This window comes from Calonectris borealis, chromosome 10 (assembly GCF_964195595.1).
Source record: "Calonectris borealis chromosome 10, bCalBor7.hap1.2, whole genome shotgun sequence".
NCBI classification, from domain to species: domain Eukaryota; kingdom Metazoa; phylum Chordata; class Aves; order Procellariiformes; family Procellariidae; genus Calonectris; species Calonectris borealis.
The window spans coordinates 22,735,220-22,760,284 of NC_134321.1; the positions used below are offsets into that span (position 1 = coordinate 22,735,220).

The 25,065-nt window shown below is 40.5% G+C and overlaps 1 protein-coding gene across 1 annotated transcript in view; it reads left to right on the forward strand.

Annotated features, from left to right (window-relative positions):
* Positions 1-3,662: 3,662 nt before the first annotated feature.
* The window catches only part of CFAP92 (cilia and flagella associated protein 92 (putative)), a 36,780-nt gene continuing 15,377 nt past the window's right edge, over positions 3,663-25,065 (forward strand). Inside the window, exons 1-11 of the mRNA XM_075159408.1 lie at positions 3,663-3,890; positions 4,651-4,950; positions 5,764-5,960; positions 6,827-7,034; positions 8,514-8,645; positions 11,683-11,767; positions 16,694-16,857; positions 19,019-19,117; positions 19,981-20,165; positions 21,791-22,680; positions 23,674-23,868. Coding sequence (XP_075015509.1) covers positions 4,683-4,950; positions 5,764-5,960; positions 6,827-7,034; positions 8,514-8,645; positions 11,683-11,767; positions 16,694-16,857; positions 19,019-19,117; positions 19,981-20,165; positions 21,791-22,680; positions 23,674-23,868 — 2,423 coding nt within the window. The 5' untranslated portion in view covers positions 3,663-3,890; positions 4,651-4,682. The remainder of the gene's footprint in view (positions 3,891-4,650; positions 4,951-5,763; positions 5,961-6,826; positions 7,035-8,513; positions 8,646-11,682; positions 11,768-16,693; positions 16,858-19,018; positions 19,118-19,980; positions 20,166-21,790; positions 22,681-23,673; positions 23,869-25,065) is intronic.

The following is a 25,065-nucleotide window of genomic DNA, read 5'->3' on the forward strand; positions in this document are numbered from 1 at the left end:
GGTGGATTCAGGAAAGAGTTTCAGTAACTAATATAGGGAACCTTAGTAAGCTTCTGAGCATAAGGGAAATGTCTACATTAAAAATGGACAAGAACTGGTGTCTGGAGCCTCTCTTGCTGTGAAGCTAATGGGAAACCACTGGGGTTAACAAAAGACCTTACGTAACTACAATTTGGTTTTTATCCTGAGTGATATTACTAATTACATTGTGGTCTTTCTCTTGGTATGAACTATTTAAAGGGAAGAAATGATGTGTTATGTAGTCTGCAGAGGAAACAGCTGCAGCGCTCTGAATAACCAGGTGTTGTATTTGACATTTCTTAGCTATTTAGCATCTGGAACAGTTTTAAGGGTCTTCTACAGTAATTAGAAAAGAGAAATCTACTGCTTTCAACTTTTATTTAGTGGTGCTCATGGGGTAAATGTTTCTTTTTTATTAACAAATTTTGGAGTAAATGGAGGGGGAAAATTGGAAATTCACAATAGTGTGAGTGAGACCAGAATTTGGCTTGTAGCGCTTCAGTCAATATTACTCCTGGTTTTCTGTTTCTCTAGCTGATCAGTTTGCCAGCAATTCCCGTCTAGGCTGTAGGAAGCAGACATGATCTGAGCCTCTGCTACAACATTTCGAGTCCTGTTAAAAGCGTGTATCTAAATTACTCCAGAAAAGTATATTTTTTAAACACTGATGCTGTCTTAATTTCTGCTGTAAATTAGACTGTAGTTTCTCAGGATAAACATGTATTATTTAGATTTAGCCTTTTTAGAGCCCCTTTTCTCCTGGATATTCCTACATACCAGAGATTACTAAGTCTGTGTGTCCAGGTAACGGAACGGAGGTACAGTGACTGTAAGTAGCAGGTGCAAGGAGGGCGATGGAAGCTTCAGCCTTGGTGTTGAGACCCGTTTTGTGTCCATCTGGCCATTCCCATGTCATCTAGAACCTGGAATCCCTGGAAAATCAGAATCAGTTTCCGTATGGGTAAGTTGGACATCTTAGCGTACAGTCCCCCAAAGTGGCATGCTGGACAGAGCGCTGGGCAGAGTTAGACGATACAAAGGATGTGGGAGTCCCCTGTTCCTTGTTATTCTGAGATTTTATGCACTTTGCTGAGGATTCACAGCCCCGAGCCTTTGCCTGAGGGGAATTGTGACTGAGTTTCTGGTCTGATGATTTGGGCTCTGCCAGCAAGTGGGGAGTGAGTGTCCTGTTCACCGCTTGCTGAGATTCTTCACGCACTCTCAATAAACCCCGGTAGATCTTTTCCTATTGAGCTCAGGAAACCTTGAACTCCTTTCACAGTGGTACAGCTTCAGCAGAAGCAGCGGAAGACGGCCCCGTGCTCTGCCTAACGTACAGCCCTGATGGTTAGCTAGGTCTCACTCTTGGTGGACGGCACATGCAGGTGCAGCAAGGCCTCGGGGAAGGGAAGGAGTAGACATGGGTCCCCTGCCTGCAGGGTAAGCGTGCGTCTGTGAACTGGTGGTCCTGAGGAAGGTGTGACACACTGTCCACAGCCTTTTATTTCCTCACAGCTGTGTTTGAAAAGGAAGTGTTGCAGTTTGGATGTAGCCCAGTCTGGTAGGTTGCCAGCAGATATATCTACAGCACTTTTGAGCTGAGGGCTGAAGTGCAAGACTGGCATCTAGGATTTGGGTCGTGATCTAGTGTAGGTCTGAAAGGAGCACCAAACTGTTGAATCCTTTTAAGATTTGGATCCTTCTGGGCTTTATGTGATTTTCAGTTTCGTATGAAAAATTCAGGTGCTGTCATTGGGTTTGTCTGAAAGAGATTGACCAAACCCCATGCATGAAGGCAGTGGCAGATACAGGAATCTGTGTGTTTTTTCTTTCATAGAATACTCCTTGAAATGTTGACGTTTTTATCCATCAGGAGAGTGTTTCGCGACAATCATGTTTTAGTCCCTTGGCATTTTAATTTCCACTCAGCTGCCTTTTCTCAGACAATTGAGATGTCAGCTTGAGTTCCTAATGATGGGTTGTGAGACATAGTCATGTGGGAAAACAAAGAGAATCGAAATCTGTGAAAGGAATCCCCCCACCCTTTTTCACCCCCCTTGTGTGAAATATTGTCAAACTAAATGGACTAAAGTGGGCTTAAATACTGAGCTGTTCATATGATGTGTGGTTTGTGCAAGAAGGCAAAATATTTATTATTTGGTTTATAATTGTTGAACTAATCCTGTAATGATTTTGCTGCTGCCTAAGGAAGAGGGAAGTTGATACCTAAGTTGTGCATATATGGAATGTTAGTTATAGTTTAGGCAATCTGAGTCTCTGAAAAGGGAGTCGGTGAAGAGTAACTAATGTGCCTGAATTCACACTACGGTTTACTGCTCGGTGGTTTGGTATGTAGATAATCCTGTGTCACTGTTTCCGGAAAACATATTTCTATTTGTTTCTGTCTGGTTTATTTTTATTTCTGCTGAGTCATTTGGATGGTTGTGCTCTTCAAATTAGTGAAGAGTGAACATGCTTAGACATTTCCTTGATTGGTTAGCTGCATGCATAATTAATTGCATATTACCGATTGTAGACAATCCTTGTCTCATTCCTTTGCCCACTCTACCATAAATATCATCCATGTTCAAGACAACAAAGACAAATTTATCCAGTGGGAAGAAAAATTGCAAATGTTTGAAGGGGAATGTGATTGCATTTTGGGGGGTTTTAGTTCTAGGTTTATGTGGTAAGTGCTTGCTAAATTTTCAGATTCATAAAAGTACAGATGTAATTTGGACGGGTGCTGCTTAGGCTCCAAACAGACCGTCATGCAGCGCTCTGTGCTGGTCCAAGAGGTTGTCTGTCATCCCCGCTGCTCGGCGGTGAAGCTGTGAGGCAAGGTGGCTGTTGTTGCCCGTTGCGGGTGGCGCGGCAGCCTCGTGCCCTGCTCCGTGCTGCGTCAGACGTAGGTGGCACGGAGCCGGGCAGGTGCACAGATGTAGGTGGCACGGAGCCGGGCAGGTGCACAGACGTAGGTGGCACGGAGCCGGGCAGGTGCACAGATGTAGGTGGCATGGAACCGGGCAGGGCGCACAGACGTAGGTGGCATGGAGCTGGGCAGGTGCACAGACGTAGGTGGCACGGAGCCGGGCAGGTGCACAGATGTAGGTGGCACGGAGCCGGGCAGGGTGCACAGACGTAGGTGGCACGGAGCCGGGCAGGTGCACAGATGTAGGTGGCACGGAGCCGGGCAGGTGCACAGACGTAGGTGGCACGGAGCCGGGCAGGGTGCACAGACGTAGGTGGCATGGAGCCGGGCAGGGTGCACAGACGTAGGTGGCACGGAGCCGGACAGGTGCCCAGATGTAGGTGGCACGGAGCCGGGCAGGTGCACAGACGTAGGTGGCACGGAGCCGGGCAGGGTGCACAGACGTAGGTGGCACGGAGCCGGCCAGGGTGCACAGACGTAGGTGGCACGGAGCCGGGCAGGTGCACAGATGTAAGTGGCACGGAGCTGGGCAGGGTGCGCAAGACGTGGAGGAAGTGACTTCTCCCTAGGTTTAGTTCGAAGGGGCAGCTCCCCCTATTTGTGACGATACACAGTCCCTTCAGAAATGACAGAAATGGAGAGAAACATTTTAAGATGAAAGCAAGGTGTAAGCATGCCGGCAAGGAAGGCCTACGCTGTTTGAAGCGCCAGCGCTGGGGGGTGCCGCTGCTCTGGCGAGATGTTTTCCCTCCCGTTTCTAGCACCCGAGTGGATGCCGCTGGGGTTAGCAGCCGCGCACCAGCTTTTGGAACGTCCCTGTGCGCTCCGCCTTCGTCAGCTTTCGCGCAGCTTTGCCAACACGGCAGCTCCGCGGTGCGAGAAGCCCGCTGCCAGGAGCTGCGGCCCGCTCTGGCGGCCCGAGCGCCGGGCGGCACAGGTGCGCGGGCGGGCTGCCCGCCCCGCGGCAGGGAGCCGCCGCCGTCGCGGCGCCGTGAGGCGGGCTGAGGCGGCGGGGGCCGGGCTGGGCCGCGGCGCGGTGAGGCGGGCTGAGGCGGCGGGGGCCGGGCCGGGCTGCGCCCCGCGGGGCGTCTCCGGGCGGCCGCTGCCCGCGGCGCAGGTGAGGCGGCTCCTGGCGACGGGGCGGGGCGTTAGGGCGGGCCGGTTTCCGGTAGCCGAGCCCCGGCCCTCCGCGGGGCTGGCGGCCGCGGGCGAGCTGGGTGCCCTGGGCGGTGCGCCGGGCGGCCGTTGTCGCAGGCGCGGGGCCCGAGCAGGCCGCAGGTGCTGGCCCGCCGGCTGTGTCACCCGCGGCGTCAGCGCCGGGCTGCAGGGGCTGCCCCCGCTTCCTGAAGATAAACCCAAAGCCTTTCAAAACCCGGCGTTCCCCTGCAGTCAGGCAAGGAACCGGGGGTTTATAGCCTCGGATGACATCCCCCCTTCTCGCTTTTTTTGAGCATTGCGCTGCTGTTTGCTGAACGCATTGACGCACTGTTACCCTGGCTTGTCGCCTGGAGACTTCCGTGTGGATTGTCCCCGTGTCCAAAAATGAATCCCGTGGGCATATGTGTTACACGCTTTGAAAGCATTTTTGAAATGGGAATTTTTGGACCTCCTCACGCTATCCTTCCTTGCTCCTGCTTTGGTTCTAGTAGGGGTTTTTATTTCAGCACTAAAATAAAGCTGTTTCTCTTGTTCTGTAGCCTTTGGGTCCGTCGGCTGACTGCACATCAAGATGGCAAAGCATAAGAATTCAAAGGCACTGGAAGAAGAGGAGGTGGAGGAAGGTGATAAAGAAGAGGTAACAGACCTGAACACAATCTGCTCTGAAAGCACTTTTGAAATGGAAAACCTAGAGGTGCTTGGGGGTGGTGGACATCCGACCCCAGAGGGTGAAAGCAGCAGGCTCCTCCCGTCTGAAGAAAGTTGGGTGGAACCGGATGGCTCCCACACTGTGACCTGCACATTCACCGTCTCGCTAGCTGTCCCTGCTCTGCCTACAGGTAAGTACCTGACACAGGTTTTCCTGAGAACCCTTCTTTTATTACTTCGTAAATTCGTGTCGCAGAGTCCTGAATGGTTTAAGGAGATGTTAGAGAAGATGTTAGTCGATTTGAATTTTCCTGGGTAGATTGCTCAAGAAAATGGCTGTGGGACATGGGAGCCTTTTATCGTTGGATGGTTGTCACTAGTGACTGAAAACCTTTCCTGACTGCTGACTCCTCAGTAGTCACAATTATTCAAGTTGCTGATCTTAGCTGGTGCTTATTAAACAGTCCCTGCCTCATAATGAAAATAAAGGTGTCTTTTTGCATATATACTCAACGTGGCTAATTATGATTTTGGGTAGTTTAAAGGTGGTATTGTAATTTTAGGAGAAGGTAGCAGCTGTTCAACAGGTGAGGTATGATTCTCCTGTGGCATAGGGGTGTTTGGGTGTAGCAGGAGCAGGTACACTCAGCCTTCCTCTGAGCAGTCTGGAACTCTGCTGTGTGGAAGTTCTCTGGGTAACGGGACATATGTGCCTTGGGAATTGCAATCACTGGACGTCATGCTGCAGGAAGAGAGGATGAAGGGAGGAGTTCCAGGAGCTTCAGGGACCATTACGGTAGTTAAACCTGGGTAGGAATTGCAGGGTGGGGCACTGGGATAAGAGTTTCACGTTCAGCAGTCATCTGTGTTCAGTCAATCATTTTTCTGTTGTCACACTGGAACGCCTATTACCATTTGGTCATTGCAGAGAGCATTAATTCCCCCTGAAAGTATCATCTTTGATAACATTTAACGCTTCCAAATAATTCTGATATCCTCTCTAGAACAAAAGCTGAAGAAATCCAATCCTCCTGATACGCGAGGAAAGAGAATTCAAGTTGATGAATTGGGAGCTATTCCAAGAATGCAACGTTGCTATCATATTGAGTACTTCCTTCTACCAGATGACCTCGTACCTAGAAAACTGGATTTGGTGTTGTTTGAGGTGGTTGCAAAGCTGTTTACAGAATCTGATTCCAAGGTAAAAGATACGATATAACTAAGTAATCCAAAATGTCATGTATAGAAGGTGAGAGGAGGTTTTCAGATATGGAGTGATGTAGTTGCATGTTGTTTAACAGCTGCTTAGGTCTTATCTGCGCACACAGATATAGAACAAATATCAAGGATAGAACTTGACTCTGCTAGTCCAGATCAGCAGTAACTTCTTAAGTTACAGTCTGAAATCTGTGGATTTCAGAGTATTTTACTTTTATTTTCCTCTAGATTATCAGTTTACTTGGGATTATAGCTTTTATCTTTCAAGTACCGAGATAATAATATAATAATTTGAAGGCAACTATCCATTTTATTAACAATGAGGAAAAAAATGAAATTTATGCCTCTGATCTTTGTTGAGAAGAAAAAGATTTTTAAGGTACTTGAAGAATTTTGCAAATTTTGTTTTGTTTAGACACGTCTAATTGAATCCTGCGCATTCAAATCCAGGAACCTAAAAAGCAGATATATTGTTTTGAATACACCTTGGTTTGTTAAGAAATTATTTCTAAAAAGTCAATGCTAAAATAGTTGGGGTTTTTTTTTTTCAGAGTGAGACTGTTAGTTTTAAAGCAACCTGTATCATAAGTCCATGATCTCATGCTGAGCAACAGCTTAATTGCTGTTTCTTACCTCAGGTCTTCATATTAGACCTTGACTTGATAAGACTACTTTGTCTGAATCCAACAAAATATGTTGCTCTGATACAGCAAAGGGAGGGTCACGTAAGAACCAGCACAAGCTGGAGAAATACAGTCTGAGAGCAGTGGTGATAGCGGTCAGCATGTGAATACAAGTTCTTCGGTATTGGTCAGCTCCTGTAAAGATTTCAATATTTTGTTTTAATAGGCTATTAAACCATGGTTTGAAAATGGCAAGATGTGGATATCATGGGACCATAGTGTTGATATTGTTGTCACTAATGAATATCTCATAAAACTAAGAGATCACAAGATACTTTTAAAAATCTGGGATACCAAGAACAAAGTTTCCTCAAAAGCGAAGCTTAGTAAACTAAACCTTATTTCTTCACTAGAAGGGGATGCAGAGTCTGTTGGTAAGTCTAATGCAAACAGGCACATTATAAAACATACCTTGAAATTGCGACTGCACCTATTGATAAGCTATTGTTGAGATTATTTGACATTCATACGTCATTCCCACTAAAGTAATTCCTACTTGTTTTAATGAACGCATGAGCCAGTTTCTGAAAATTTTGATGGCAGGAAAATATAATTAGGCCTATAATCTGAACCTTTGAAAACTAGCGAGTTATTTGAGGTCGTTGGGTAGTAATGTTAGTAATGAATGTATTCATTTTTCAAAGTTGGATTTTTCTTTTTGTTGTCCTGAGAAGAAGCAAAACTTGCACAGCCACATTGTTACGCTGTGCATCTTTCCATTTCATCTTCTCCCCCTTGTTGTCTCCCACAACCCCATAACTTGAATCTATGCCTAAATTTTGGCCACACTAGCTTTTGAAGGTCAGTGGTTTCAAAGACAGTTATTTTATAATTTGTAGTTAGCTTTTACTAATTGAGTTAATTTAATTAGAGGAGAGAGACCTTGTTAGGGCTCTACATACAGACATGTATGAAATGAGATCTCGGTCCTTAGTAAATACGAGAGAACGAAGCATGAGATGAAACCTATAGGAAATGGGGTATCCTTTGTTCTGATGGCCTGAAACTACTGTTATAATTGATTGTACTATTAAAATATGCATAATTTGTTAGTAAAATACTGTAATTGTTCTCTCTTTCCCATGTATATCAGTGGATAGAGATTTGGTGAGGTTACAAGATTTCAAGTGCTAGTTAATACAGAGTTGGGTTTCTTTTGATTGAACTGATACTAATAAATCAAATGTTTGGCAGATATGGTGGGATTTATCAGCAAATAGGCTTTGCAGTTGGTGGAAATTTCTGACAGCATTTAGTTTTGCTCTTTAAGATAGGTTGAGCACCTGAGTAGCTGTGTTGAGGAATGGAAACTTGTTTGTAGTTCAGTATTTTCTCAAGAGCAGCCTTACATTTCAGCAACAGGAGGAAGGCAAGACAAAGGATTAAAAGCTTTCCCTCCTGCAGCTGCACGCTTTCAGAGGAGTCTGGGTGGAGAACACCCCTCAGCTCACTACCAGGACTGTTTGCCTCCTCTGCAGGCTCAGTCTTCTGGGAGTTCCCACAAGCCTCAGCTGCCCCAATATTTTCTTCTGAATATGTGTTGTTGTACAGTACACGGGGAGGACATTTTATGCTAGATTATTCTGTGGGCTTTGAGGTAAATCTCAGTAACTCTGGTGATTTTCATCTCCAGACTAACAGAATTGAAGTCTAAGAGTGGCTTCTTATAGATAGTAGGAAAAGGGGAAGAAGTGCCATGGGAAAATCATTGCTCCAAATTTCAGTGGCCCAACCAGACTAAGCAATGAAGTCTAAACCAGGGAATTTATTTTATTTTATTTATTTTATTTATTTTATTTATTTTATTTATTTATTTTATTTATTTTATTTATTTTATTTTATTTTCCTGATAGATGGGGTAAAATATGCAGTACTATTGCAAAGAAAATTCTTTGAAGAGAGTCAACCAGCACCGAGCTGTACAAAAATCAAAGCAACAAAGGAATCCAAGGCACAGGAGGAGTCTTCAGCCTTTCCTGTTGAAGGTATAACAATATGAAAACTGGAACTGGCTTATGGGTGAAAAGGGAGGGTGGTGCAATGGCACTTTGAGTAATGGGCAAGCAGGAGCAGGACTGAGGAATCTACTGAGGTGTTGCAGAAGACTGAGGGTATTATAGTTAGAACAAGCTTTTAATAGCTTCGGAATAGAATTGGACAAAAAAGAGATTTAGCTGGCTCACTGAAAGTTTTTAAGGGACGCTAGAAAAAAGCATCGGGGTTTTCTGCTGCTTCGTGTTTGTAAGTGATTGCATTAACATCTAGAGCCATGACTAGAATGTAAGTTCCCAGATTCTTGCTGTTTCTCTGCTGTTGGCAAATATCTGGAATCCAGTAGCAGAATGTCACATTTCCTTTGAATTACTAGTTCATGGGGAAGTATGAAAGTTTATTCCTGAGATTGGTGGGATCCCGATTGTATGCAGTTTTCTAATCTGGCCTGGCCTTCTGCCCGTTAAGACCTGCTGCAATACTGCCGCAAATAACAAAATCTGGCCTCGCGTCAGGTTCTCCATCTAGCGGCAGCGTGTTCGTAGCCGCGTCTTCTTGAACCCTGCTGCTAGCTTTCCTTGTCCCTTTTGGAGCCCCGTTCAAGCCTGTTCTCTGGAAAGCTGGGATTTCTCTGCACCTGGGCACTGTTGGACGGGGCAGCCGTGCAGGGTGCTCCGCTGTGAGCTCAAAAAGCGCGTGGTGCCGCGTTGCAGGGCCTGGCTGGAGGTCGTGGGGGTTGGGAGCTCGCCGCAGTGACTGAAGTCAATAGCAAATGAACGAAAACTTAATGAAAATTAAAATAAATATATAATGCTGAGAATTCTTAAAAAATTAGGTCCTTGGCTTTCCAGCTGGGCCACCAAGGTTAGTGGAAACCTTTTGCCTCATTTTTTTTTGTACTTCAATTTTCAGTCTCCACAATAGAGATAATAATTGACATGTTACGGAAAGTGTTAAAGTTGAGAAAGCACAAAGATACTTTAGCAATGAATGTTACAGAACTCTCAGGGCTTCCGTAATTCTTTTGCTACACCAGGGTTACTGCTTGTATACTTCGTAAGAAATGACCCAAGACCTGCATTGTGCAGTAAGAACAAAGCTAACTTTTGAAATATTTTTTCACTGAGCAACACAATGAACAATAGTGTGCTGCCTGGGGCCGAGGACCATGGCAAAATGTGTTTAATCATCATCTGAGGTCTCGGATACATGTATGTGCCAAAGGGATGAATTCAAGCAGCATAGACCTTTTATTTTGAAAATTTCTGCTTTTAGGCAGTTGGCCTTGCAATTTGATAGTTGTTTTCGTAGAATATTTTTATGAACAAAAAATGTCCAAAACGTACTGGAAAGCAATTATTATGAAACTCTATATTTTGACTTCAGTAATCTTGTGAAAATGCAAACAAAATGTTTGCTTGTTTGCTTTTCTTTATTTTGTCCTTAATTTTAGATTTTTATGGTGAAAACAAAACTAACAGCTAGGTCTTCACTCTGTGTTATGTCTGTGATTTTGTTAGATCTACAAACAAAAACGGACTTGCCAAATATTTAGATAGAATTATCCCAAAGGAAACCTTGTTACTGCAGTAAGGTACTGGGGATTCAGCAGATAATGTGATTTCCTCCTATATTAGCATCTGATGCAGGGCTGCTCACATTGTATTGGGGAACACTGTGTCACCAGCTTCGGTTGGTTATCTTTTAAATTTTTTTTCCGTTTTCTCTAATGATTAATGACATGCGCCATCGCAGTAGGCGTAGATGAATTCCTGGTGTAATTAGGCTGGAAGAATGCATCTGTATTTTGGTGGTAGTGCCATCTAGTGATGGGCCCCGACAGGGTTGGTGGACCAAACATTGAAGCCTGCAAAGGTGGAAAGCGTGTTCGAGGACATAAAGGACAGGAACACAGCTTCCAGTTCAGATGAATGCAAAAATGCCAGCGCTTTGCCCACATGCTAACATTCTGTGTTAAGGAAGAAAGAAATGTCCTGAAGATCTCTCTATGTTTCTTTTCATTGACTTTGAAAAACTATGTGCACTATTGGGTGTACCAGTACTTGTGCTCTGTAAAATAGGTAAGTTGTTACAGTTTCTCAGTATCCTGCTTATAGCCAGGTAAAAAACCTGATCTTGCACTGCTTCATCTTTGCTTACTTCCCAGATAATGGCAAATTTTGTTCTTTATTGTGTGGGACATATTCAGCTATTCAAGTGCAGATTCCCCTGCTATTCATACCGTGTTGATTTGCTCTAATGTCACTGTAATTAAGACCTACATCTCACTGTAATTGAAGCTGATGCATTGTGAGACTAAGCGTTGAGTAATTAGCACTGAAATCTGTGACTGTAGAGTGTTTTTCTGTAATTAAATGACATTTGAAGACAGGTATAGTATGCCATACTTATGGTATACATAAAACATTGACTAAAAATCTGGACATTTCTACACATTGTGTAAGACATCTGGACACTGTTAACATTACTGGTTTTTTGGTGAGTAGTCACTAGGATAGCAATTGGAACAGTTTATTAAAATAAATAAGCAAAAGTAATGTATTACTTCTTATGTATACAGTCTTTCATGCATTAAGATATATTATTGACATCAGTACCTACTTAAGTACAGATAGGACATTCAGTGCTAACAAAATATTATTTGGGTATTCTCACCTCATTTTGATTACTTGTTAATTCCTAGTTTTGTTTTAAATTACAGCATGATAATTACCATGGAACTTATTTCTCTAGGAAATAAAGTATGACTTCATAATATTTTAGTTTTCTGCATGATCGCTCAAAGTCCCTCATAAAATACTTTATTTTATATATTTTAGGCTTATTCAAACTCATCCTTGACACAGAGACAAAAATTAAGTGGATCGTGGTTTTGAGTTACAAATACAGCTTGCATAAGACTTCTCGCCACGTTTTCCTAGAGCTTTACAGATGCATTTTGTTAGTCTTATGGGAGTTATCAAAACATAGAAATACTTAATAACAAATGTAAAACCTGTTTTAATTCAGCAGAAGAAACTGATCTGAATGGACTAGCAACATCTAATTGTGATTTGCCACATCCATCAAGGACAGATGACTTATGTACAGTGAGGTAAGAATGTTGCACTTGCATTGGGAAATGTTCATGTGTTAAAAATATAGTTGAAGATATGTAATTGTTTTTCAGTATCTATGGGGTTTTTTTGTTTTATAGTTAGGTGGGGGTTTCAGAAGTGGTTAACTACTGCTTTTTGCACCCATGCCTACTGATTGTAGGAGAGGAACAAAAGTATTAAGATCCCCTTTGATACATCAAGCTTGTTACAGTATATTTGGGGTGAAGAAGCTGTTTATGAAAAAATTACATAAAACAACAAACTTTACTGAGCTTACTTGTTTGTGCATGTTTTTTCTTCTGTTCACTTGTATCACGTGACTTCAGTCATGAAGACTAGATGGAGGAGGAACTAGGAGTTACTCTACTGCTAGTAGCTCAGCTGAAAGTGTTAGGAAGTGGCAAAAGTGAGGAGTGGTGTTGTTCAGGGTACCTCATTCTTTTTGAAAGGTTGAAGGTAATGTCAACAATAACAGTCGTTAGAGCAGGCTTTGCTGGCTTGTGAGCTCAATGAATCAACTCTATAACTATGAATTTGGATTGGGTCAAATTACCATGAGGTAATTTTCGAAAGCAATTAAGGTAATCCTGAGTTTATACTGCTGTAGTAGCATAGTTCCTTATTTGTTCTGTTCTGGTTTTAGGAACAGTTATTCACTGTTTTGGTTTAATAAGTCATTTGTTTTAACAGTTTTCAGTGGTAAATTTCTAACAATCAGCATGTAACTCTCTAAAATTGTAGAAAAGGTTAGAGGGTTCAAGACTTGAGAAACTATAACATTTTTAAAAAACTGTATTTTCTTGGGTGTTACTCATAATGGAAGAATTTGCACTTGAAATAGAAATGAATCATGAATAGGGTGTACCTCAAATACATCATCCAGAATGTCATCTAAAAAAATATAAGCTCTTAAATTACTTTTTCAAGGGTCCCATTTTGTTTCTAAAAAATTAATTGGTGATAGCACAAGATAAAAACCCAATCCTGTATTCTGTTATGTGCTTTCTCATTTTATGCTGTTATGCAAGTTTAAGAATTTCCCCTGAACAAGATTTAGTCAGATTGTTACTCTGCTCAGAAGACAATGAAGTCAATGAAAGGACTCTTAATGCCTTCAGCACAGATTTATGAACTCAGCGTTACATGGATGTTTCTGAGTATTTTGTATGTAGTGAGAACTGTCTTTGATGAGTCCATCTCTAAATGAATCTTGCTGTTCAAATGGTATGGGTTTTGTGTGGCAGAAAGAAAACACGCATTTGTAGAGGTGAAGAAAATCAGCAAGAATGTTGAATTGCACGTGGAAGCAAAATCTTTAGTTTATTTCAGATAGTTTTCATTTAAGTGCAAAACCATCTTTAAAAAAAACATTCCCCAACGTTTAGAAAATCCAGCCACTTTGCTTTAGGTCCCTAGCCTGTATTCTTTTGAGCTGCTGCAGGCTGGATGCTTCCTTAACAAAGGTGCTGTATTGTAAGATTTGAGAGAATCTTGATTTTTAATCAATGTCTTGCGTAATTCTTGGTTTGCTGCCTGTTCTGTTTTTAAGAGTTCCTGGTTTGTAGGCGAAATAGAACTCCCTGTTCATGCTCACCATATCATAGCCTTTGCTAATTGAGCTATTTCCTTCTGCATTGTCATCTTTAATATGAAAGTAAATGCCATGTGATTGCATGATAAAATAAAACGGGGCCCTCTGAAGCTTCATAACTGCTAGAATCAGTTGGGCTAGTGTGTTTATATCTTACGTATCTGTTTGTGATAACAGAAATGGAAAAAACAACCTTTGGAATGGAATTTTATTTGTTAATGGCTTATGGGAGGAGTTACTTGGTGCAAAAGTGAGTTGGTGTTGTTGAAGCTAAGTAGGGTTTTTACTCCAAAAACAGCACTGGTGAAATCTTGCTCTGTAACTCAGAATGTGAATTGTTGCTACTCCGTGTCCCATGAGCAGGTCCTTTCTGCTCAAAGATGGGTGTCCACGTTGTGTGAGATTTAATGTAGAACTCCAGGGCATTACCTCTTTGGACGTGCTCTGCATTTCGTAAGCATCCTTATTGCTGAAGTATAAGGATATTTGAAGAGTATTTGTTCAGTTTAAGTCTGAAAGTGTAGTTCCTTATGCTGCTGTTGTTCCCTTGCATGCGTTTATACTATCTGTCATGCCAGGAATAAAATTCTGGTGAAACATGAACAAATGAGATCAGTATTTTGCAAAATTAGGAACAGGTGTTTAGTCTTCATGCAAATATAACTTTCAGTACAGATTAATTGGAATAGAAATCCTTTTTAGGTAGAAATATTGTAATAGTTTTATAAAAAACCCCCAGATCATTACTGAAAATGTATTTAGAGGTATTACAGTCTAATGACACAAGAGCTATGTAAGAATATTTATCAGGATATTAGTTCCTCTGGAAAAATTTACCTCTTCAAAGTGAAGCTCAAATAAGATAAAATGAATTAATATTATATCTGTATGTACATCACTGTTGCTCTTTCATGTACCTGAACATTCTCATTCCACCTGTATTGTGACTGTGTCATGTTTTTTCCTAGCTTCATGTTCAAAGAACTGTTATTATCGTAATGATCATTCCTTGTGGAGGACTAGCGAGTTACCTGACAAGAAGCCTACATGTTTACTCTAAAAGCATATCTCACATTCAGGAAGATATATTTTACCAATTGTATTACTGGCAAAGTTTTGTTGCTCCTTTGTGTAACTGGAAAAGAATCTTTTTTTCTAAAGAATCAGCTTCCTTCTTCCCTCATTTTATGTCAAAAGTCTACAGCCAGGAAGTATGATAGTCACAATAATTGTATGCCTCATTTCTTCTCTCAAATTGGTTCCAGAAAAATTCTTAATACTGCTGTAAATGCCCACATATGGTCTGATATCCTCTATGCCTTTTCAGTCTGCAGTGGGGAGGTTTCCAACAAATCCACCAATAAATTCCATGTTACCTCCGTGAACTCCACAGTACGGTTTCCTTCATTTATTCCCAACACTTGGAGTTTCCTATATATAGTGATAGTCTCTAGGGCCTCTGACTCTTTGCAGTTATTTTTCTTTTTTTAGTGAGGCAAATGAAACAGCCTTCTTGTTTTTAGTTTTAGCAGGTCTGTTTTTTTTTCTTAGAATGATGGTTTACTTATAAAACTGCATGTAACATTTTTTATTTAGATTTTTTGTTCCCCAAGCAATTATTTTGACAGTCTGTCATTCACTACTTAGTTAACCATATACTAACAATTTTGACTATATGTTTTATAGGAATACAAAGATCTCAGAAAGCTGTATTTTTATGTTGGTCACTTCTAGTGCTGCAAAACCACTCAACCAACCTTCTCTCTCCCCACTCCCAGCTATTACTATGATCCTTTTTGAAACATCTCTGAGGATAGGTAGAGTTATCTGGGAAATGCTTGGCTTAATCTGTGTAATGAATTATTATTTTTAGTGCTGTAAACATACATTGCTTCAAGCTTCACAGCCACAGTCTTGATTCATTGCTCACTGCATAGATGCCTGTCTGAATTAAAATAATGTCTGTGAAGCAGCTGAAGAATTTAGACCTCTGAGATTAAAATTCCTGGGAGGAGGAGGAGGAGGAAAGGATGTTTGAAAGATTTAATGCCAAGGATAAAGGGAAGATGTTGCACATATTAATAAATCTGAGAGAAAATGCTGTAGATTGAATATGATAATCTGAAGACAATACTCAGCACCAGAAATCCTTGAAGTAACCATTGTGAGAAGCTATGGGGGAGTAGGCAGGGAGAGTTGTACTTCGTGTCCCATGGCTAGACGACATGGAGTTCTTGTAGTGTATGTTACTAGCAATAAAATGTTTGTTAAATTAAAGTCCTAAAAATAAATTAATGTCATAATATGTGGGTAAAAGAGTAGGCTGCATGCATCCGTCTACATATATTGAACTATAGTTATTTCATTATTAAACATTGTACCTCTCAAAACATCATCAAATGCCTTTCTTTTCAAACTGCTATTATTATAAATCATGCCTGTAAAGCTAAGGAAAACAGGGACCAGTTTTTGTGACTACTGATGTAAAAATTTCTTGGACAGACATCCTTGAACTGCATGTAAAATTCTACCACCAATTCTGTCACCCCATTATGAGGAATCTTTAGGGCTGAATGCGTTCTTCACAGATAAAACAATTTTGCTGTGATTTATCTTGTACTGCTGCCCTCCAGCTACAATCTGAAGACAGGGACAACAAAATTGGTTTTTTAGGAGATCTAAAATGCAGTGAGATTCGTCTGTGTTAAACAGCCTTTTCTGTTGTTTCTGATTAATATTAATCTTTTAGCAGTAATAATATGTCAAATTTGTAAGGAATGTATGTACTTTAGGGAATAAAATGTGTGATGTCTTGTGAAGAACCATTTACAGCAGTGGCTGGTATTACGAAGTTTGGGAAGCTTATTGATGCTGAAACTAAGTGACAGCATTCCTAGCTGCATTTTCCTCCTAAGAAGGCAATTGCTCCTATAATAGAGCAAAACTGTATTTTTTCTAGATTTCTGGTCTATCTGTAATTGTGTTAGAGTGTATACCAAATGTGAACAGTAATAGAACAGACATACTTCTCTTTCCTCAAAAAGCAAAGCAGATGTACAGAAAAATCTCTTAAGTAGGTAGTATAGTATGTACTACAAGGTGTTTTACTTTATGCATTTCTTCAGGTACGTACTTGGTCTCTTACTCAAAAGAGAAGGACCATGTATCCTGTTGATATCCTTTCTTGATGTCCTTTACATTTATATTCTGGCAGTTGAGCTCTTTTAGACTTGAAATTTTTTTTTGAAAAAAAAATTGTTTGATTGGAATCACTAGCATGGCCATATTTGCCATATTTCTTACATAACTCAAATCTTTTTAATGTTTTCAGAAGTGTGATATTTGCAAAAAACAGTTCTGTGGGTAAGACCCAACTTCTGAAGCAGAAAGCAGTTGCTGGTCGGCCAGTTAATTCAACTTCAAAAGAAACTGAGAAAACAAATGATAATGTGGGAATTCTGAGATATAAAGCAGACAAAACAGCCACCAGGAATGGTAAGTTCTGGATGGAATTATGGACTAGATTTGAAAAGGTAGATATAGAATTCAGGTTATCTTCTTTTTTTTATTTTATTTTATTTTATTTTATTATTGTTTTAAAGAATTCAAGGTTAAAACAAAGAAGTAAGAGTTACGGGACCTGTGCTTTAGTCCTGGCTCTGCCACGAGCCTTCTGTTTCTTCAGCAGCTAATAAAACTTTCTTTTTCAGTTTCCTTAGCTAGTAGTGTGGAGCAGGGATGATGATGGTTCTTTTCTACCACTTGGAGTGTTCCGGGGTGAAGGGATGGATATTTGCAAGGGACTTGGGTGAACAATGATGAAATTTGTGAAACAGTTAGAGTAATGTTGGAGCTATAACAACTATTCCAACTGCGAAATTATCAAGCTGTTGTTTCATATCACTTGCATCGCTTTTTCCACTACAGGCCAGGTTTTGATCTGTGGTTTACAGTCCATTTTTATTTCCAGTGCTTGTTCGTTATGTTAAATGAAAAACCACAGCCCCACTGAGTGATATTTTGCTCTCTCATCTGTAGCTTACAATTGACTAAGGCCCTATGAAAGACGGGAGGAGATGATGATCACTGCAACAACGGACCCTAGAGCGTTTAACTCACCCATGTTGTTAAACAGCGTGCTTGTCTGACCAAAAACTAACATGACATCGCAGGGTTCGGTACACGTTGCTCCCAGTACACGTCATGAAAAGTACATTTGCTTATCAATAAGCATCACCGGGCATGAATGATAACATTCAGTTGTAGTGTTGTTCTATCAAAGTAAGTGAATGCACCGACAGTGTCAACCAAATCTTTATTTGACAACTGTTTTCTGTTGCTCTCCACTGTGGCAGAGTCTGGTGCTCCTGCTTTTACGGACAGACCTTTTGAAGAGTAGTAACACTAATGCAAAACAGGGCATGCAAAGAAACAGGTAGGCATTTTGGAGCCCTCCTGTGTGCATGCAGATGGTGGTAGGCAGCCCAGGTTGCAGCCCAGGGGTATGTTTGAAGAGCTTAAGCCTGAACCACATCGCTCTGTTTACCTTGTGGCTCTGGTTTGGGCTTTCTTTCCCATGACTCTGGAGACCTGTGACTTATGTGATCAGTTCTACAGAGTTATCTCTCAAACTTGCACACGCTATTTCTTTCAAAATTCAGGCAGTTGGAACTTTTCATTTACACGCTTTTGATAAACAGTTACGCACTTTGTAGGGAGTTCTCTACGTGGGTTATCATTTTGCTTAAGTTCAGAGTGGACTGTTTTTTCACCGGTGTCATTTTGGTACTGTTAACATTTCTTGTCACGTTACTATTGCTATTAAAAGATAAAACTTTAGTAATACATTGCATGCCTCTCTTTCCTTCCATTTGAGTGTTAAATTTGTCCTTAAAATATTCTGCCACTCCTTTTATTGTAGGAATAATAATAAACCAGGACCAGCAGCAGTAATATTTCTACAGTTGTTCTTTTAAGTTGCTGTGTTCACTTGCTACATTTTTTGTCAAACTTAGACTACTTGTGCTGAAATTCTGTGCTCGCTTAATTAACTGATTGGACAAAACGTCTGAAGCTGGGATTTAAATACTTGAGGCTGGGACTGACTGTGCTTTTACTGGTTGGGTAAAGACTGGATCTGGGCGAAAGGAATTTCGGGAATAATTACTCAGCCTCTAAGAAGATGACAAATATTAATGAGTTTATCTTCATGGTTTCTTTGTGAGGTAAAGGAATGACAATATTCCTGTTTTGTAGATGTGAAGTTGTAAAATACAGGTTTCTGGAAACAATAGAATACGTATCACAAAAAGTAGCATGTATGTGTTGTAATGCATATATACAAGGAAAGAATAGTAAGGTGGCAAAGATAACTTTTATTTTGGTAATTCCATGAACTTCTAATGCTTGCTGTTGCAAATTTAACTTTCTTTTAAAGTAGGGATTCTATATGTAATATAGTGGACTGTGCAATGGAAATTTGACCATGTTGAAATACTAGCCTAAGTTGGTGTTAAAGTGTATAATCGACATCTTTTTCTAAGGCCGATACTGAATTATGCCACCTACTGCAGTAAATTCTAAATTATTTCTTTGATTAATTGCAACAAAATGTTTCCTCCTTCCTACTCAGTCCAACCCTGCCTTCCATCAACAGGTAGAAGAGGTTTGGATCCTAAAAGAAGCATTGATGCTACTATGGCAAAGAAATACGGCATTGCGTCACTGCAGTTAGATCTCATGCCTCTCCTCTCAGGTATCACTCTCTTGGGAAGGGGCAGGGTGAGAGCGGCATGCTGGCTGTGCTCCATGTCTCCTCTGAGACCCCTGTGCTGGTGGGTCTGCCGGGTGGAAACTGTCTTGAAAGATCCCTGGGGAATTTCGTGTTCTAGATAGAAGCTGGCTGCTTAAGAAAGATTTGGGATTTTGGGTTTGATCTGGGGGAGGCTGACGTATGTTCAGAAGTCTGTGTGCTCTGAAGGGCAGGATGTCAAAACTAACTGCATCGTAGTTCTCCATCAGCATGTACAGCTAAGTTCTTTGGTTCAGAACGTGTTGAAAGTGGGATATTGGTCAGAGTAGAGTGGGATATTTCTGTGGTTTTCTGCCTGTTACTAGATTAAAATTCTTTATTAATATATGTTGTCCTATTTTTGTGTGTAGTGAGTTAAATCTCCCCTTTGTTCTGTCCACGCAGACAGAAATAGCGGTATGTCATGCAGCATGGAACTCAGCTGCTGTGTATGGATGTGGCACAGCTGCTTGCAGAGAAGCCAGTTTGTTTAAAGGTGCTTTTTTTTACCTTTAACGAAGAGTTTAGTTATGATGGAAAGTCTCTAAACGGCTTTAATTTTTGTGTTTATGCAAACTGTATATTTACAGCTTCAAACAAATAAACTTCTGTGTGCTTTCAGCAGTTAGCCCAAGTAAGCATTCTGACACTGCTTTGGGGACTATTTTCTTCCTTACTGTAAAAGATAAATAATATTTGAAGCAGTTAAAACATACTTTTGTTTTATTTTAATACAAAGTCAGTGGAGATTTGTAATTAATTGCATCAAATATGGGTGCCTTGATGGGATTGCTTCTCTAAGTGTTTAATCTTGTATGTTTAAAAAGGAGAAAAATCAGTGATCAGTCGTCTGGCAGAAAACAATCCTAATGTTTTAGATGCTTATGTGACTTTCACTGTGGAAACACCTCTTCTGTCTGAAAGACAAAGACATGAATTGAACCCACTGATTATAAGGATTAATTCGGCTACCTGCCTCCCAAACACACCTGTACCAATAGAAGTGCTGCAGGTAACAGATACCACTACTTCTTTCTGAAAGAATTTCCTTGTTACCCTCAAGTAGCTTTGCTTAAAATATGGACATGGTTTTAAAGATAACTTTCCTTATTAGTAGCAAAATTGGAGAATATGACTAACATATTTCCTGAAAAACATGTGGCCAGATTAGTGCCTATGTTATCATAGGCACGGGCAGCAAAACAGAAATCCTTGTGTTTTCCGAGGGCAATAATTTGTATATAGTCATCCCATTTTGACTTCTGAGCAGTGGATCTTGAGTAAGCCAGAGAAGATCTAGTTCAGTCACAGCGCTATATTGTTTGCAACAACTTGCTGACAAGTCAGTACGTGTTGACTTGCTCTTTAGAACAACTTTTATTCCTGGGGTAAAAATAGTATTTAACTTCAAAAAAAAAGTGAATGTTTTACATCTTAAAAAATGCTGTGCACAAAAAAAGTTCTATATTGGTGAGAATATATTTTAAAGTTTCTGGTCTTATATTTGTAAATTTTGAGAGATGAGTCAGAAAATATGTCCGCTTGTAAATGGTTGCATTTTTAGGCTTAAAGAAATGCTATTTTAAAAAGGCTCTTTTCTAAGTATTACATGTGGTTGATGTGAAAATGAAATTAAGGTCAAAGACCTTTGATTTCAGGAGCTATTTTCTTGATCCTCGGCTGAGGTGGAATTATAAGGGAATAGTATATGAAGGATCTGGTCAAAGTTGCATCAGCCTGATCCTTAACATTAGTAGGATGTTTTGTTGTTGTTTTTGTGAAAAGAGTTTAATAATATTATGTCAGGAACTTTATAATGGCGCATATCCTTCTGTGGTGGAGTTTTACACTGCAAGGCTTGTGGCAGACTAGGCGAATTGACTTAGCATTTATGAAGAGAAACAGGGGAAAAAATGTCAATAACTGTGCAACGTATTAACTGATGGAGACAAAACCACTCTGTAGTTTCTAATGCAATCTGCAGAGTGACCACAGTTGTTTTGACTTTGTTTCCCTTGCCAAGTGGGGTGCTGTATGAAATAACGAACTGTTTCAAATTTGGAATCGTCAGGATAGTCCTTGACAGGTAGCCTCCACTGCGTGCAGGCTGCCGTAATGCTGATGGACGCTTACATGGAGGAACTGCAACAAGTGTTATGGAGTGAATCCCCCTATTTGCTTCCCCAGATTTGTGAACAGATGGCTAGTAATGGAGCTCATGCAGTCCATTCCATACAGTGTCTCTGGATACTTGCTGAATTTCCTGACTTCTAGCTATAGGCATTTATTTTAGGCCTCAAATCCTACAGATGAATGCATAGGGAGAAACAAAAAAGGTCTAGGAGCTATTGCAGTCCCCAGCATGCTCCTTTAATGATCTAGAAACAAAGAGAGTTTTTCTGACATACTTGGAAAGTCAACAAAGTTGAGGGCAGGCAAACGAAGGGGGCAGTATCTTCCCCAAACCCCGGATCCAGGCGTGGAGAATGGCCTCTCTGCTGCCTTGGAAGACCATAATTTGCACCATGAAGTACGTCTCCAGTACCTTATCTGCTAGAAAAGCTGATTGTTCTGCGAGGTTAAAGGAAAAAGGTTAACGCTACAAATATCTGTTTCTCCCCGGTTTTTGTTCTTTAGAGATTGTGTGTTCCCACCTACTGCGAATACAAATTTCACAACTTCCCATCTCATCGAACTCGTGGACAAATCCATGGAACTCATGTCTACTTTAAGGATGTTAATGTACTTCTAACAGGGACGATGAAACCTGGGGAATTACAGAGGTATCTTAGAGGTCCACCTTTGGAGATTGAAGTTCATGACCGGGATAGAAAGATGGAAAACAACACAAAAAAGCCGTGTTTGTTTGGGGAGGATGAAGCTGATGAAAAAGTGGGTAAGGTGAGCTTCCTTGCTCGCAAATCCACAATCTGTAATTCTTTTACGAAGAACGAAGTGTGGCATCCACATGGGGTAGCTAAAGTCAGTCTAACTGATTTATTGTTGGGTAAAAAGTACTTGGCTGTCAGTGCTCCCATCCGTAACTGTTCAGCTCCAAATACAGCTGCTTTCAGTGAGGAGGATAAAAATGAGAAAATAACAGAATCAGTGAGTAGTTCTTCCCTGCTACCCATGGGACATTATCTAGAATCAGACTCGCTTTTGAAAGTAAGAGTGGAAATAGCTCTGCCATTGGGAATGCATGCAGAAATTGCTGATGCTCAAGTCACAAATTGCCCATATGGTTGTATAATCTACATTTTTGACTACAGTAATTCATCGTTATTACATGATTTGGTGGAAGAGATTACAGAAATCAATGCTAAAGCCCTCCAGCTGGACTGCTCTCCTGTACACTTAATTGGAATGGCTCTTGCTGCATTAAAACTGAAAACCACAGTTGAGAAAGTTTCTGAGTTGGATATTGTTACTGGTTTTCACTTATTGGATGGAGCAACTCATCTCTTTGTCTTGGAGGGATTAAAAGACAAAGCAATCAAGAAACTATGGGATAAACACTTTGAAAGGTAAGAGAGTTTGAGGTTTTTCATCAGTTATTTCATTAGATTCAGAGATTTTAATTTGATTTATACCTCCCCCATCCCTTTCTATACAAAGATACATGGGCAAGTACACAGCTGATGCTTTCTGTGCGTTTTTAGTGGATATGAGTCCCAGTGGCTGCTTCACTTGAGACATAATCTTCTCATCTTTATCACATTACACCATAGATCATCCATGTAAAGTTAAAAGGAGGAAGATGGCAACATGTACTTTTTTTGTTAAGCTGCTGCTTGGTTTGTGGAAACAACACTATAATCTGCCATTTCTGACTAATAACAAAAAATACTCCACGGGATCTAAAACAAAAATAGTCACCATGAGGAAGCTGGACTTCAAGCTGTTTCTTGCTTTGAGTTTAAGGGAAAATGTGACAAATTCAAAGTGAATGTTTCCCTCAAATTTCATGCTTAAAAAATATTGATTTTTTTTCCAGCACTGTAGCATGTTGTTAAAGCTTTCCTGTGGTGGTTTGTTGTTTTGTTTGATTTTATTTGTTTTTGATGCAAGTCACTTCATGGCAGTTACTGAAATTATTTATTGCATGAAAAGTTGCCTCTTGTCAGTGCTCGCCTATAACCTAAATTGAAGCTTTGTTTTACTGTTGCAATATTAATTTTGGTATTTGTATATAATTATATAATACTTTTGCAGCTATAATAAGGCTGGTAAGGGGCACAACACCGATGAACCTGAAGTGAGCTTCCTTTCAAATGTTTGCCGTGCGACTTAAAAAGAAAACAGTTATGTCATGAGAGTTTTGATATTTTCTTTGTAATTTTGTCCAAACTAATTTTTTAGAACAGTTCATGTGAAGTGAAGGCTGTAGAGTAAGAGGTTCCATCTGAAGGACAAAAGCAAAGCAGTTTCATGAGAGAGAGTAATTATACTACAGAACTGAGGAAACCTGAGATACGGGCTGGTTGTTTTAACCTTGTCATTGGGGTACTTTGTTGCAGGACTTACAGACATGAAGATGGACAACTGGAAATACTATACAACTCTCAACTGTCTTTCCATCAACGCCTGTATACAGACCTGGAAGCTATCTTTTATCATTTCTGCCTCTGCAAGCCCCTCTTCACTATAACAAAACAGCCTCTGCTTTATGTCAGAGGTATGGTTCCTTGGGCATGTTTCCAAGCCTTGTCCAGGTATGACTCGTCCAGGTTCATAGCCAAGAAATTAAGAAGTTAAATGTTAGCAAAGCAGAGTGAATATTTGATACAAAAAATAATACCCTTGGATATCTTTTCTGTGATGAAAGCAGTCTGTGGGCCTGATGGATAAGTCAGATTTTAGATCAGGTGTGGTAAGACAGAAGAACATGGGTTTCTAACTGCTGATGTAGTGGTAACTGGATATTGGTGAGCCCGCTTTTGGTTTGGGCAGGAATTTATACTTTGTAAGGAAGAGGAGAGAGGTGTATCAGTAGGATAGTATATCAGAAAATATCTGAACATAATACAAATTGAAGGAAGAGAAGATTCCGGTGTCAGAAGCATCAGCTGGGAAGGGTTTACTTCTCTGGAGTAAAGGAGATGGAGTAAAGGAGGAGGCCAAATAGGACTTGATAGATCCAGAAAGTCACTTGAACTAAGTGAGGAATTCGAAAACCAGTTTTCCTAAGGAAACTAGAGAAGGGAAGAGTTTTGCAAGAGTTGGGAGAATACGTTTCCTTTTCCTGGCTTTTTGTTTGGGGGTTTTGGTGCATGATTTATTGCTGGATCTCTGCCAGGTTGCTCACTTTGTCAGCATGCAGGTATTCACAGCTGTTTGCCTTAAAGCATCTCTGACATTACATCTCATGAGATGGATTAAAGAAAAAGAAAGTGAGCGAAGTCTTATGTGCATACATCTCTGTCTATCTATATATTTTACTCATCTATGAAAAAATTTCTTTGCGTGTTTTTTTGTTTATTTGTAAATTAAGACACATCTGTTGAGAGGTGGAAAAAGGTACCGTCCATCTGTGATATAAGCAACTTGGATTTAGAAAGCAGAAATGAACCATGATTGCTTTCTTTCTTGCTGGAAATAGGCTGGCTTGTTTAGATTAACTTCTGAACTGAAATCCTGTAAAGCTTATTTGAAATGAAAGGGGACATTTAGTCCTTAGACAAGAAAGAGTGAATGTCTCCTAGACATCAGTCTGATTTCGTAAAAAATTCTTGTTAATGTGCAATAATATGCACATAATCTCCTAGAAGCCTTCCCCCCTTGCCCTCCCACATGCTTGCTTTTTGGTAAAACATACTCAATAATGTATATTACATACGGATTACCCATCTACTACAAGTTTTATTTTGCATATGTCAAGGCAGTTGCTGAAAAATGAACGCAGTACACCT